This window comes from Brassica napus, chromosome A5 (genome assembly GCF_020379485.1).
Source record: "Brassica napus cultivar Da-Ae chromosome A5, Da-Ae, whole genome shotgun sequence".
Taxonomy (NCBI): domain Eukaryota; kingdom Viridiplantae; phylum Streptophyta; class Magnoliopsida; order Brassicales; family Brassicaceae; genus Brassica; species Brassica napus.
Window position 1 is genome coordinate 2,476,310 of NC_063438.1, and position 13,856 is coordinate 2,490,165.

The window sequence follows — 13,856 nt, forward strand, 5'->3', positions numbered from 1 at the left end:
TAATTAAGGGTTCTATTATTAAATTTAATTATTTACTAGATTTTGACCCGTGCTTTTGAAGCGCGGGTTTTTTCGGTTAGTAAAAATGTTTAATTGATTTTGATATGCGTTATTAAGTTAAAAGTTGTATTATATCTAAGAAGTGAATGTTTTTTGTTTACGATTATATAATTGATCAATTTGTTTCTTTAAAATTTTGTATGTATATTCTATATTACAACATCATCTTTATATTTTGTGTGCATTTTATAAGAGTTATATATGTTGAGTAGGAACATATAATTTACACAACATATTATGGTCTAATTTAATGGTATAGATTTGTAGAGGTTTTAATAGTTTTTAGTCATGTTTTTGTAACCAACTCGAATCCGTGGTTGAACTGGTAAATCCTCGGACACATAGATAATTCAGTTCAAATATAGTTAAAATTCAATATTTAATAACCATATAAAACCCGGTAAAAACATAAAAACATGTCATTAACTCGAGATCCAGCCGGATTACCCCATAAAAACCCTTATAAATCGGATGACATTTTAAAAATATATTGAACTTTGAAATACTTTTAAAAATTACATAAATTTGTTTTGTGCTTTTTAAAAAAAAAATTGATAATGTTTTACAATATAACTTTAAAAAAATGAAGAAAATGGTTGTGGAAAAAAAAACTAAACTTTACTGTTATAATTCAATATTTTTATTGATAATATATTATAAAGTTGTCTATTTTTTTATATTAGATTTGGAAGTTTTTTTTATAATAAGTGTTATTTACTTATTTATATTATCAATAAAAATAATCTATTATAATTTTGTCTATTTTGTTTTACTATAGATAAACTATATTTTTGTGTTGGTATATTATTATCTAGTTTATATTAATAATGTACATATATGTATAATTGTATATATAGTTTTAATATATTATATATTATATTTTCCCCTTTTTATTTTATTGAAAATAAATTATTTTGGTTTAAAAGAATGTAATTTATATTGATGAAAATTAAATTGGTTAATCAATATATTTCGTCTATCTTGTATCAAATAAAATATTTTGTCCTTTTTAGTGGAACAACCTATAAAAATCAGTTATACTCACATTTGGATCAACTGAACAAACAATTATTTTTCCAGAAAACTCTATGTAAGACATGTCTTTCTAATCTAGATTTTCTGCAGAAACATATTATATCTTATAGATAAATTATAAAGTTAAATAACTAAAAATGAAACAGAAGATACGTTTGTTTTGCATGCATCCAAGTATTAGGGTATTATGTGATTGAATTGTTAAAAATATATTGTGTTTTATTTTAAAAGCACAGGTGGAAAGATATAACATTGAAAATAAAACATTTGAATCGTTAGATATAATTAATGTGGGTTAACAAAGATTTCATATTAATTTGAAATGATATGCTAAATTTATTTACGTAAATTTGGTTGATTATATTCCTTTGGAGAAAATGTAGTATATTTGATTGATTGTATTGTTAAATTAATTTATTATAGGACCAACAAATTAATAAATAGTAGTAGAGAGGTGTAACAATCTTGTATAAGTAGATTTTTTAAGAATGTTTCCCTTTTAATAGTATAGATACACGAGACGTTTGTACTCCTATATCTTAAAACTCGACTAATGTAAATTAACAGATAGATAAATTAGTTTTTTTTTTAATTATCTAAACGTCCTTCAGTTATGTCGTCGCAGATCAAACAATCAGGAAATATATTGTTTACGTAGAGGTATAGGCAAAATCAACTATTTGAGCATCTGAATTTAGCAACCAATATTAAACTAGCAGGTAAGCAAATTAGCTTCATTTTGGAAATATTAAGTATAGCTGTAATGAACAAACGCGAATCAAACTATAATAAAACAAATAACTTAATAAGAACAAAACATGTTGAGACAAATATTCATTTATAGTTTGAATATTATTATATGAATGAATAATTTTACAATTTTTAAATACATATTTATATCATCCTGAAAACCCTTAGGCCGTCTAAATTACACATTGTTTCTTTATTAACTATACGTATTTTATATTCTACGAAAGTAATATATTTTTGTTTTTGTAAAGTTTTAACTATTTTGCTTGTATATATATTATATATTGATATGCAAATGTTTATATTTTTACAAGAAAATACAAATGTTATATACTACATAAAAGTAACCAAATACTAAAATTAATTATTTCATAGCTCTCCATGACTCCATCCACTAAACCAGTCTGATTAGCTCATTATTAACTGTTTCATTATTGTTATGGAAAATACTCTTTAATGGGAAAATAATTAAATAATCTACATTAGCTCATTATTAACCTGGTCAACGTCCCAAAGTGTGGCTCGTACTGGCGTGTATATATACTTAACTAATTCAAGTGGAAGTGAAAAATACTTAAATAAATGGATAATCAGAGACTGAGGACAGACAGATCTAGGCAGGCCAGACGATAATACATACCCAATATTTTCGTTTTCAATAGCCAAACCAGAATAATAAAGTCCACACGAAATATATAATAGTACTATTTGTATCTCTGAACTTCTCAAACTTCTACATCAAATGATGTTCACAAGTTGCTAACCAATAGTTTTCTTAACAACTATTGACTCGTTTAGTCGTTTTCCTCTTCTTAATACTTTCACATTTTAAGCCTTAAGGGTGTAAAGAATAACTGAGGTTAAGCAACCACATCTAGTCGTTCTGTATATTCAGAGTATATAATATACTCGTGTGGTAATTATTAATTAAGCATCACTTGTTGTTTCTCAAATTCGACGAGTAAATACTCGGTGCTCGTACCATTTATATGATATGTAACTTCCAGTATTTTTAGTAGTCTGCAAATGGTATCGTTATATTCGAATATTATAAGAATTCGCATCAATCTCTATGTTCTGGTTAGTGAGAATATTAGACTGAAAAGTTGATACTTTAATCTTCCTCCATCTCGACCACACTCGTCTCGATACATGCCAGTGGTGCAGACGTACACGTGGCAACTGACAAGACGTTCTATTATATCCGACGTGGAGAGAATACGTCAAGTGGTTCCAGCTGGCATCCACTTGGATAAAACTGGATATAACTTGCTAAGTAATTAACAAAACAAAATTCCAAAAACAAAAACAAAATGAGTTTTAAGAAAAATCACCTTAATAACATGTGATTGTGAAATAGTAGTTGGCTTATCTTATTTTTGTCATAAGCTTTATTATATATTTTTTGTTTTTATTTTCATGTCACATTTTCAATCTTCATTCTTAAGTTAAGTTCTTTTTTTTTGAGCAAAAATTCTTAAGTTAAGTTCTCTAATTCACTTGTAGATACTAGATAATAAAATGCTCACTAAACTTGGATCATTTTATATTATTAGCAATCATTTTTGCTAGGGCATATTCGAGGAGCTAAAAGAAATATTTTTTGATTAGAAAAATATAAATAAATACTTTGAATAATAATTGTTTAGGTATAGGCTTATTAGGAGAAGTGTATTCACAGGCTGTCGTGTGTGAACTTTATTAATGTTTGTTGTTCTTCGAAATTCGAATGATGCAAGGAAACAGCTGGCCGTATCACAACAAGACACTGTCATCGTTGTTGGTGTACGCAAAGGGATATATATCTATCATTTTTGCGTTTCTATTTGAAATTATCATTCGTGAAATTTGTTAAAAAAATATTAAGAAATAAGTCTTTTTCAGAATCTTTTCATTATTCATCAGAATGAAAGCTGTTTTTAGGGTTCCCTTTTTCTCTGAGCTATATCATAAATCATATCAAGAAAATTAATAAAATTTCGAACTTTTTACAGTATTGGAAAAAAATGATCAACTAAATATTTAAAGGACATATATAGTTAGCATTCCTTTTCTTTTAATTTTTTGTAGAACATATATAAAAGTAGTATTTTTTATACGTTTTTTAAATTTCCAAATTTTTGATATGTTTTAACCGAAATTATATCCAGAATAGCTCGGTATTCATGTGAACCTAAAAAATTCGACGGACCCACCAACCCCCCTCCCCTCCCCCCCCCCCCCCCCCCCCCCCCCCCCCCCAAAATAAACATTAGCTATATAAATATTCCAAAAAAAACTAGTTATATATATATAGATAAATGCATTAAAATTCTTGTAATTACACATTTATTAAGTTACATCTTGTAAACACTTGTAATCACTTAAAGAAAGAAGTTTAAAGTCAAAATAAGAGATTAACTTCTGTTTTTTTGTTTGACATCAAGAGATTAACTTTAATTAACTACATACATACAGTTTAACAAATTAAAATAAATAAAAACTTCCATGTGGTCTCTTCTTCCTTCCTTCCTTTAAGAACGCGTTACAGACATTGATCAGACTTCGCGCCGCCCACCTCTCTCTTTTTCTCTCTCACACGTTTTTTTTCTCTCCTTCCTTCTTCATCGCCGGAGACTTTTGACTATTCACTTTTCTTTAAACCTCTCTTTCTCCATTACCCAAACCACAAGATCTCTCTCTCTCTCTCTTCTCTCTTCGAACATGGCGTTACCCAAGAACAGTAACAGCAGCAGCACCAAGAAGAAGGTCTCCTACATCTCAGTCCCTTCTCAGATCATAAACTCTCTATCTTCCTCCTCCTTACAATCCCTCCTCGTCTCCCCCAAGAAGTCATCGAGATGCACCAACAGGTTCACCTACCGAAACCCAAGAATCTGGTTCTTGACTCTCTTCCTCGTCTCACTCTTCGGCATGCTAAAACTCGGACTCAACGTTGACCCGATCTCCCTCCCTTTCTCACGTCACCCTTGCTCCACGGGTAGCTTCGACGAACACCACGCCGTTTCCCATCTCGCTTTCGCTTCAGAAAACGACACGCAGTCCAACTCGTCTTCTGTGTATCCAAAGAACGAGACTTTGCCCACGGAAGGTGACTTCTGGAAGCAACCTGATGGGTTAGGGTTTAAGCCGTGTCTTGGGTTCAGCAGACAGTATCGAAAAGACAGCAACTCGATTCTCAAGAACAGGTGGAAGTATCTTCTCGTTGTTGTCGCTGGTGGGCTGAATCAGCAGAGGAACCAGATCGTTGATGCTGTGATCATCGCTAGGATCCTTGGTGCTTCTCTCGTTGTACCTGTTCTGCAAGTCAACGTCATCTGGGGAGACGAAAGGTATATATAACACATAAGCTCTTTAATATTCATATTTAATGTTATGTGACATTTGCTGATTACAATTGTAATGTTTGAATTATAGTGAGTTTGCGGATATATTCGATTTGGAGCATTTCAAGAACGTTTTAGCGGATGATGTTCATATAGTTTCGTCTTTACCTTCAACACATGTAATGACGAGACCTGTGGAAGAGAAAAGGACTCCCCTTCACGCTTCTCCTCAATGGATTCGCGCTCATTACCTCAAGCGAGTAAGTACTCTGTTTCTTTGCTCTGTTTTATTAAGCTAACTCTGTTTCCTCTGTTTCTTTGCTCTGTTTTATTAAGCTAACTCTGTTTCCATTGTTTCTTCGCTTTGTTTATTAAGCTAACTCTGTTTCTTCGCTCTGTTTATTAAGCTAACTCTGTTTCTTCGCTCTGTTTATTAAGCTAACTCTGTTTCTTCACTCTGTTTACTAAGCTAACTCTGTTTCCTCTGTTTCTTTGCTCTGTTTTTATTAAGCTAACTCTGTTTTCCTCTGTTTCTGCAGATAAACAGAGAAAGAGTGTTACTTCTCCGTGGCCTCGATTCAAGGCTCTCCAACGAGCTTCCTTCTGATCTCCAGAAACTCCGATGCAAGGTAGCTTTCCAAGCTTTGAGATTCTCACCGAGAATCCTCGAACTCGGCAACAAGCTAGCTTCGAGAATGCTTAGCGAAGGACAGTACCTCTCACTCCATCTACGTATGGAGAAAGACGTTTGGGTCAGAACCGGTTGTCTCCCCGGTTTAACCCCCGAGTACGACGAGATAGTCAACAGCGAGAGACAACGCCACCCGGAGCTTCTCACCGGCCGTTCAAACATGACTTACAACGAGAGAAAACTCGCTGGCCTTTGTCCTCTCACCGCTCTAGAAGTCACGAGGCTTCTCAAAGCCTTGGAAGCACCGAAGGACGCGAGAATCTACTGGGCGGGAGGAGAGCCTCTAGGTGGGAAAGAGGCTTTGGAGCCGTTGACCAAAGAGTTCCCTCACCTCTACAACAAACACGATCTCGCGTTACCCGGCGAGCTCGAGCCCTTCGCCAAGAAAGCCTCGGTCATGGCTGCGATAGACTACATCGTCTGCGAGAGGAGCGACGTCTTCATACCGTCGCACGGCGGGAACATGGGACACGCGTTGCAAGGGCAGAGAGCTTACGCTGGTCACAAGAAGTACATTACGCCTAACAAGAGACATATGCTTCTTTACTTCATGAATGCTTCGCTGCCTGAGTCGGAGTTTAATAGGATTGTGAAGGATCTTCATCGTGAGTCTTTGGGGCAGCCGGTGTTGAGAACGGGTAGAGGTGGGAAGGATGTTACTAAGCATCCTGTTTCAGAGTGTATGTGTTCAGATAGACAGCAACAACAACAAGAACAATAAGTCTTGAAGAGTGGTTCGTGCAGAGTATTCTTTTAGTTCTTTTTTTTTTTTGGCCTTGATTTGGAGTATATATTATGCGTTTGTATTCTTTGAAGTGAGGTTATTTACGTGGGGAAAGTAGAATAGGAATGAGATATGATTCTTTGATTTGATTTATTTGAAACTGTAATTATATATTGCAGTGTTTGTATACGGTTATACTTGTACCATAACATAAATAAAAAGCAACATTTGACAACATTTAAGTATGGTTTCTCTTTTTGGCTAAAACGATAAGGTAACAACAATATTCCTTAAACCTGAGGATGATTTTTTTCTCTGAGGTAACTTATTCTCACATTACTTTCACGAGTTTCTTGTGTGAAAAGACGTAAACATTATATGTTGTGAAAAAAAATTGCACTTGCAGCTGAGTTCTTGGTCTTTCACATTTCCCTATGTGCTCATACCTCCGTGACTTCTCAAGAAGTAAGTTACTCTCTACAAGACTATACACATGGGTTTGATTTCAATCTATAATATTTGACTATCAGTTGATGGGTGTGGGTGTGGGTGTGGTTATGGCTGTGGATGGAGAAAAGGCTCCTGGATTCAGACAGATGTTGAATAATCTCATTAATAAATGAAACAATGATGAACATCTTCTAATGTTTTGTTGTTCATACATCAATCTTGTTTCTTTTGTCTGAAACAATGAATGTCTTATCATCTAGTCAATTCTCTTTTCCTTTCGGCCCCAAAGCCCAGGCCCATCGAAAAGAGTAGCGACTTCATTTATGGGTCAATAAGTGAACAATCATGGTCCATGTTGCAATACTTTTAATTTATTTACACAAATACCCTCATATTCTCTGGTAAATATTTGATTAAACCCCAAAACAAATATCTACGTCTCAATTTTCGAACACACCGACCGTGTAAAAGAAATGTCTGGCCGGAGACCGTTGCCTTCGGGACGTATCAGTGTTCCACACGCTGTTGCTTGGGCCGTGATTGCTGGTGCTTCTGGTGCTTGTTTGTGGATTCATTTCTCCAACTTGAATCACTTTTTTCTGATTTGTAATCCTACACAGGGGGCTTGACATCAAGCTGGTTTTGTCTCGAATCAACACTTCTCACAATGGGAATTGCTGCTACGGCGTTTTCATTCTACCGACACAGGACCATGGAAAAAGCGAGGAAGATGTTCCACGCCAGCCTTCTCTTCCTTCCTGTGTTCATGTCTGGTCTGCTTATACACCGTGTCTATGATAATAACCAGCAACCAGTCCTAGAAGTAGCCGGTTTATCAAACTCTGCATCAGGTGAAGTAATAAAAACTCAAAGAAGAAAGAAACGTGCTGCTCAGGCTCCTGTGGCTTATGCTTCTGCTGCACCGTTTCCTTTCCTCCCAGCTCCTTCCTTCTATTCTCCATAAAAAAAGCAAAGCTCTTGCAGAGTGATAGAACTATTCTAAAAATGATCTCGAGTTTAATCTTTGGTAATAAGGAATTGGAGAACTGCGTACTACAAGTTTTATGTATTTTTGGCTCCACAATATATATTTTATTGTGTTTAAAGTCTATGTTTCATATGAACAAGTAGTCAAATATTTCTATACCTGCTGTAAATATAATACACATAGATTAAATTACATAGATTAAATTGAGAGAAATTTTTCAAAATAGTCTTTTTAAGTTTTTGTCACAAAGTTTTTGTCACAAAAATAACATTTAATTAAGAAAATAACCAAAATAAGTTTTATTAAAAAGTAAAAATATATTTTTATCGTAGGGTTAACTAATATAGACTTATGGTTTAGATTTAAGGGTTGACAAAAACTTTGTATGTTTTTGGGATATGGTTTCAAAATTTAAAATTTGGGATATGGTTTTAAATTTTAAAAAATTAAAAATTAAAATTAAAAATTTTAAAATTAAAAATAAAAAAAAAAACTATTTTGGTCATTTTCTTTCTTGAGAGCTATTTGAGAGAATTACCTTTAAATTAATGTTTAATTTTGTGTGTTTTAAAACAAAAATACTAGTACTAATTATACACAACATTTAACTAATAGTAAAATAAATTGCAGAATATAAATAATTATATGATAAAAATACTAAATTTTACAATGAAAAATATCATCTAATTTGCAACAAAAAAAAATCTTTCTAAAAACAGGAGGAATATTAGAAAGTTTGGTTCATTTTAATACCAAAAAAGAAACCATTCATTCGTACTCGTACCGGCTTTGGTTTTGGGAATTAAAATCCGATAACCGGTTATTTGGAGAGTTAAGCTGACTAAACCGGTTGGTTAAATGTTTCGACGGCTACAATCAAGAGGATTCAGGAGAGGAAAGCTGGTGGTTGGAGGCTGAGAATCGATGGCGACGAGGCTGAAATCGATGGCGACTTTGCCAAAACTGATTCAAACCATGAGGAAAGAAGCTCCTAAGCATTCCAATCCAGTTTTGCCATCGTTAAGACGAGCTTTCTCCCTCTACGACCAGATCAATCTCATTGACAATGTCCCCGAAGACCAGCTCCGCTTCCAAGAGTAATCAATCAATTCGAAAGCATCTGCCTTTTTGGGGTTTTAGTGAATGATCTTGTGGTGGGTTGGTTTGTGTAGGTTTAATGAGACGAGCTTCACGGTGAATGGAGTCAAGTACGAAGGTAGCTTGCTCTGTGTCGGGAACTTGCTTATGTCGTGGAGCCCTCGTCAATTCTCCGACATCACCCCTGATAGGTAGGCAAAAAGCTCTTGGCCCATGACAAAAGGTTGAGACTTTAAGCTATGTAGATACTTGGTCTTGGATTCTAACCAATGCTATGTCACAAACTAATGTTTTGAGTGAAATTAAGTGTTTTCGATGTTCATTGTCATCAAAGTTATGTGCTTTTGAGGCTAAACGACTCTACATTTCTCTTTGGAGTGAAAGTTATGTGCTTGTTGATGTTCGATTTGATTTTGATGTGTTTGATCAAACATTTGGTATATGATTGAGTTAAAGTTTGAAACTTTAAGCTATGTAGATACATAGTGCGTTGGTTTCTCACTCTAAGATTCTAACCAATGTTATGTCACAACCTAATGTTGCTTTTTTAAACTGTTATGAGTGAAAGTTATGTGCTTTTTGATGTTGATTGTCATCAAAAGGGGTTTGATCATCAAACATTTGGTATATGTATGATTGATAGGTTGTAGTATGTGTTTGAAAGGTATGCTCGTTGTCTGTACAGTTTATGAATAAGTTCTTTCGATAAGCAGTTGCTAAACGTATCTTCCATGGATGCAGCTTGTCTATCTTCCAGACGGTTCGACCCATTCCAGGTGATAATACATCAAATACTATAGGTTTCTCGGTCAATTTGCATCAACATCAGGACTTATTATATATGTATTATGTTGAGCTGTGTTTTTTTTTTTCATTTCAGAGCTCTTAATTGTTGGTTGTGGAAGAAACATTCACCCTGTAACTCCCGAGCTCCGTCAGTTTGTCAAGTCTATTGGCATGAAGCTAGAAACCGTTGATTCTGTATGTTTTCTTCTAATCCCTTACAGCTTTCTCTAGTTCCACCCAAGCTTGCTTCTTATGCATTTATATTGATTTGCTTGATTCAGAGAAACGCTGCATCAACTTACAACATTCTGAATGAAGAAGGAAGGGTCGTCGCTGCTGCATTGCTTCCTTATGGAGTTACATCTTAAGGAATTAAAAAAAAGGCTAGCAGCTCTGAGTTCGGTCCTGTAGATCTATAGATGAATGTTGAGACTTCCTATTGTGAAAATAAACCGAAATCAAACGGCTTTTTTTTTTCTTGCTTCTCGAGCTTAATAACATTGTAACAAACACACATGACCGGTTCTGAGATTTATGGAAATTTGAAATATTTACAGTTTGTAACAAACAGAAACCTTTATTGCATTTTTCACTTTTCAATATGTTCCGTTTAGATATAAGTTTCAGAGAAAAAAATTGTTTCGCAAAGATAAATTTTCTATGCAGAAATTATAAGCTTCAAAAATTCATTTTAGTTTATTGAATCGCTATTAGTTGAAAGTTATTGGAAACGATAATTACAAAAAGTTATAACAATTTAATATATATTTTAGATGTGTGGAAACTCTAAAAAAAATATAAGAACAGATGTAGTCTAGAGTTTTCTTTCTGTGATGATTCTGTTGTGGCAATGTGTGATTAAAGGTTCGCTTTCAGTCTAGGATTCCGAGTGTTTGGTTATATAGATAACTAGACTGTAAGAATATAAATGTTGTCAGTGCCGTGCTTACATGAGAAAATAAGAAGCATTGGCCTAGGGCATCTTTTAAAAATATATAAAACACTAAAGGAATTTCTTATAATTTGTTTCATGTAATGGTATTCTATATAAACATGTAGCTTCGTTAATAGCTTCACGAGTTAATTAAACAAAAGATGAGACTACAACAAAAATATAGATTTTAAAGAAACTAAAAATTGAAAACATTTGTTAATTATTTAAAAGTTGTATATATAAAAAATTTTGTTGCACACAAAACTACAATAGCTTTCATATTATTGTAGATATTTTTTATTTGATCTTGGTTTTCGCTTGCGGCAGCTGTTAACGTTGGCACGGCTCTGAATGTTGTTGATGTCATATGGGATTCTGACAATACTAGTCTCTTGAAAGCACATTTCGAAATATTTAAAATTATTTTATTATATCAAGCCACAAAGTTACATATATTCCACATTAAAACTATATGTAAACGATCACAACCTATGACTTTTACTATGATACATAACGAAAAAGAGAAAGATCAAGCAACGGCGGCCAACACACCAACAAATGGACCAACTGTGGATAGGCCAGGCTCACCATGCTGAATATCAGTCCTCTCATCTCCATAACCATCGATCTCGTTGGGTCCTCCCACTAGTGCTCCAGTTAGTTCGTTAGGGTTTGGTGCAGGATTGTTATACCAATCGTTGAACCCTCCAGTGCACGTCACAGGGGTGCTGCTATTTTTGATCGACACTATAGAGGCTCCTCTATGGTGTGGTCTCTTTGGATAGTTGGTTCCGAATCCAACCATGTAGCTCATGCTCTTCGGGTTTGAACCAAGTATGTAGTCTGCCTATAAAATAAACCAATATATCATATGTAAATTGTTAGGCAATGTCGTTCGCGGTATAGGAAACACTGGTATTATACTATATATATACGTTTTAGCTACCTGAACACGGGCGTGGTGAAGAAGATCAGCAGCTTGAAAAGTTCCACTGGGACAGTCGATGGGTTTTTTGGTGGCATTAAGATACTTAGAATAAGCAGCGAGGACGAAGCTAGCGGTGGTGGTGTATTGGAAGTTGTTCCACGGCAAGAACCAAAGCAAACCACCCGGAGTCACCTTAACGTTATTGGAGCCCATTTGAACACAGTTGCAAATGAAATACTCAGCCATATCCTTGTAATCTTCCAACTTATCGTTGAACAATCCTTCCCTTTCGAGTGCAAGCTGCATTTTCAAACAAAAAATTAAAGTTTTGTTTGTTTCTTGTCACACAAGTTAATGAAAATCGACATATTGTATAACCTACCTTGGCTATCAAGACTTGTGCACCCACGAACTTATCATCCCATGCAAAAACAGTCCTTTGACCTCCGGTACCATATACGTCAGTTAAATAGTCGAGATAAGTCTGGCTCTTAGTGGCGCGGTGGAGCCAAGCCGCGGCCCAAAATAATTCATCTTGGTATCCGCTGCTAGGGTAGAAGCCACCTGCGTCGGTTATGGAGCTATGGTAGACGCCAGGGTAAGCCTTGGCGAATTCGAATAGATCTTTTGCGTGACCAATAAGTTCTTCGGCATATGCTTCATCATATTTCCGAAAGGCTAGCGAAGCTGCGGCCATAGCTGCAGCCGTCTCGCCTGCTAGGTCAGCACCTGGATGCTGAGCATCAATGCGGTAAGAAGGACGCGGAGTTGTCATGTCCTCGGGTCTCATCCAGCATGCATGGTCCGATTTGCCGTCTCCCACTTGTCCGTAAAGAACATTGGGCTCTGGGTGGGCTTTGATGAAATAGTCAGTGGCCCATTTGATAGCATCAAGGACGTTTCGGTGCTCTTTATGAGCCTTAAGCTCCGATTCCCACTCTACACTGCTCCATGCTAGCATTGTGGTCGTGAACGCCATTGGGAATCCAAACTTCATGTTGTCTCCAGCATCATAGTACCCTCCAGTGAGATCAACCTGTTTTTGTTACAGTCGTCAGCACATTTTGATATATTTTACTTACTATACTAAAATGAAGTGAGATGGATTTAAATTACATGGGCATCAGAACCGTCTCTAAGTGCAGAATCTCCTCTCCAGTTGACTCTTTGGTTCGGCGGCAATTTTCCAGAGCGTTGAGCTTCGAAATACAAAAGACTCTTTGTGAGAGCTTCTCCATAATTAGTCCCATGAGTCATCGGCATTGACAATAACACAATGAAAAGAGTACTTGTCCATAAGCATTGTGAAGAGCCACTTCTCAGTTGAGACATCGTTTTTCTAATTAATCTTATGACCAACTTTTACATCTATGTGTGCAACTATTTATAGGGAATCTATAAGATGGTACTATGGCCAATTTTCTAGTCAATCATTAATAAGATATTATCACTTTGATATGTGATTATCTGGATTGTATTTTGGTGTTGATAGAGAATCAAAGTCAAGTAGACTTACCATAATTTATTTATAGACTCATCCATATATATCCATAGTCATTAAACTAATAGTCCTCTTTCCAGTTTTCTATCTTACGTATATCCATAGTCCCTCTCTCTATCTTTCATATACTTCACATGTTATATTATATGACCATCAAATATAGAAAAGTAAAAAAAAAAAAACTACTTGTACTATATCAATCAGATATGCTTTTCACATGTTATATTATACATGTAAATATCCGTCCTACTTATAAATAAATAATACTATGGAATTAAAAGTATTCCATAGTATTTATGTTCGAAATGATCTATTCTATACGACATTATAAATAAATTGATATTTGATTGTTGTGTGTTATACAAACATTAACGCACTATGAAAGACTGCCATGTCTATTTATGTTGTAAATTGACACAATTTCCAAACTATAAGTATTTTGTTAATTATTTTTACTATGGTTATACTACAAATTCACTCTATAAGATATTATACTAATTTTTTATTTTTTCACAAAAAAATCAAAAGATAGTAATAACGAAAATACAAGAAAATAATTTAAACAAAACACATAACAATCGAAAA

General features: G+C 34.6%; 3 protein-coding genes across 3 annotated transcripts; 2 read left to right on the forward strand and 1 right to left on the reverse strand.

The window, feature by feature from the left end:
- The first annotated feature begins 4,229 nt into the window (after positions 1-4,229).
- On the forward strand, positions 4,230-6,823 carry LOC106450791 (O-fucosyltransferase 20-like). The gene is made up of 3 exons (XM_048780431.1): positions 4,230-5,177; positions 5,263-5,431; positions 5,711-6,823. Exons 1-3 carry the CDS (start codon positions 4,549-4,551, stop codon positions 6,581-6,583), a joined length of 1,671 nt encoding a protein of 556 aa, XP_048636388.1. The 5' UTR covers positions 4,230-4,548; the 3' UTR covers positions 6,584-6,823.
- A 2,065-nt stretch (positions 6,824-8,888) lies between these two features.
- On the forward strand, positions 8,889-10,458 carry LOC106450790. The gene is made up of 5 exons (XM_048780432.1): positions 8,889-9,121; positions 9,197-9,313; positions 9,864-9,898; positions 10,003-10,103; positions 10,190-10,458. Exons 1-5 carry the CDS (start codon positions 8,949-8,951, stop codon positions 10,274-10,276), a joined length of 513 nt encoding a protein of 170 aa, XP_048636389.1. The 5' UTR covers positions 8,889-8,948; the 3' UTR covers positions 10,277-10,458.
- A 795-nt stretch (positions 10,459-11,253) lies between these two features.
- On the reverse strand, positions 11,254-13,130 carry LOC106450789 (endoglucanase 14). The gene is made up of 4 exons (XM_013892553.3): positions 12,887-13,130; positions 12,153-12,806; positions 11,789-12,070; positions 11,254-11,689 (listed from the first exon to the last, which is right to left on the reverse strand). The coding sequence occupies exons 1-4, from the start codon at positions 13,100-13,102 to the stop codon at positions 11,372-11,374; spliced, it is 1,470 nt and encodes a 489-aa protein (XP_013748007.2). The 5' UTR covers positions 13,103-13,130; the 3' UTR covers positions 11,254-11,371.
- Between the last annotated feature and the right edge of the window lie 726 nt (positions 13,131-13,856).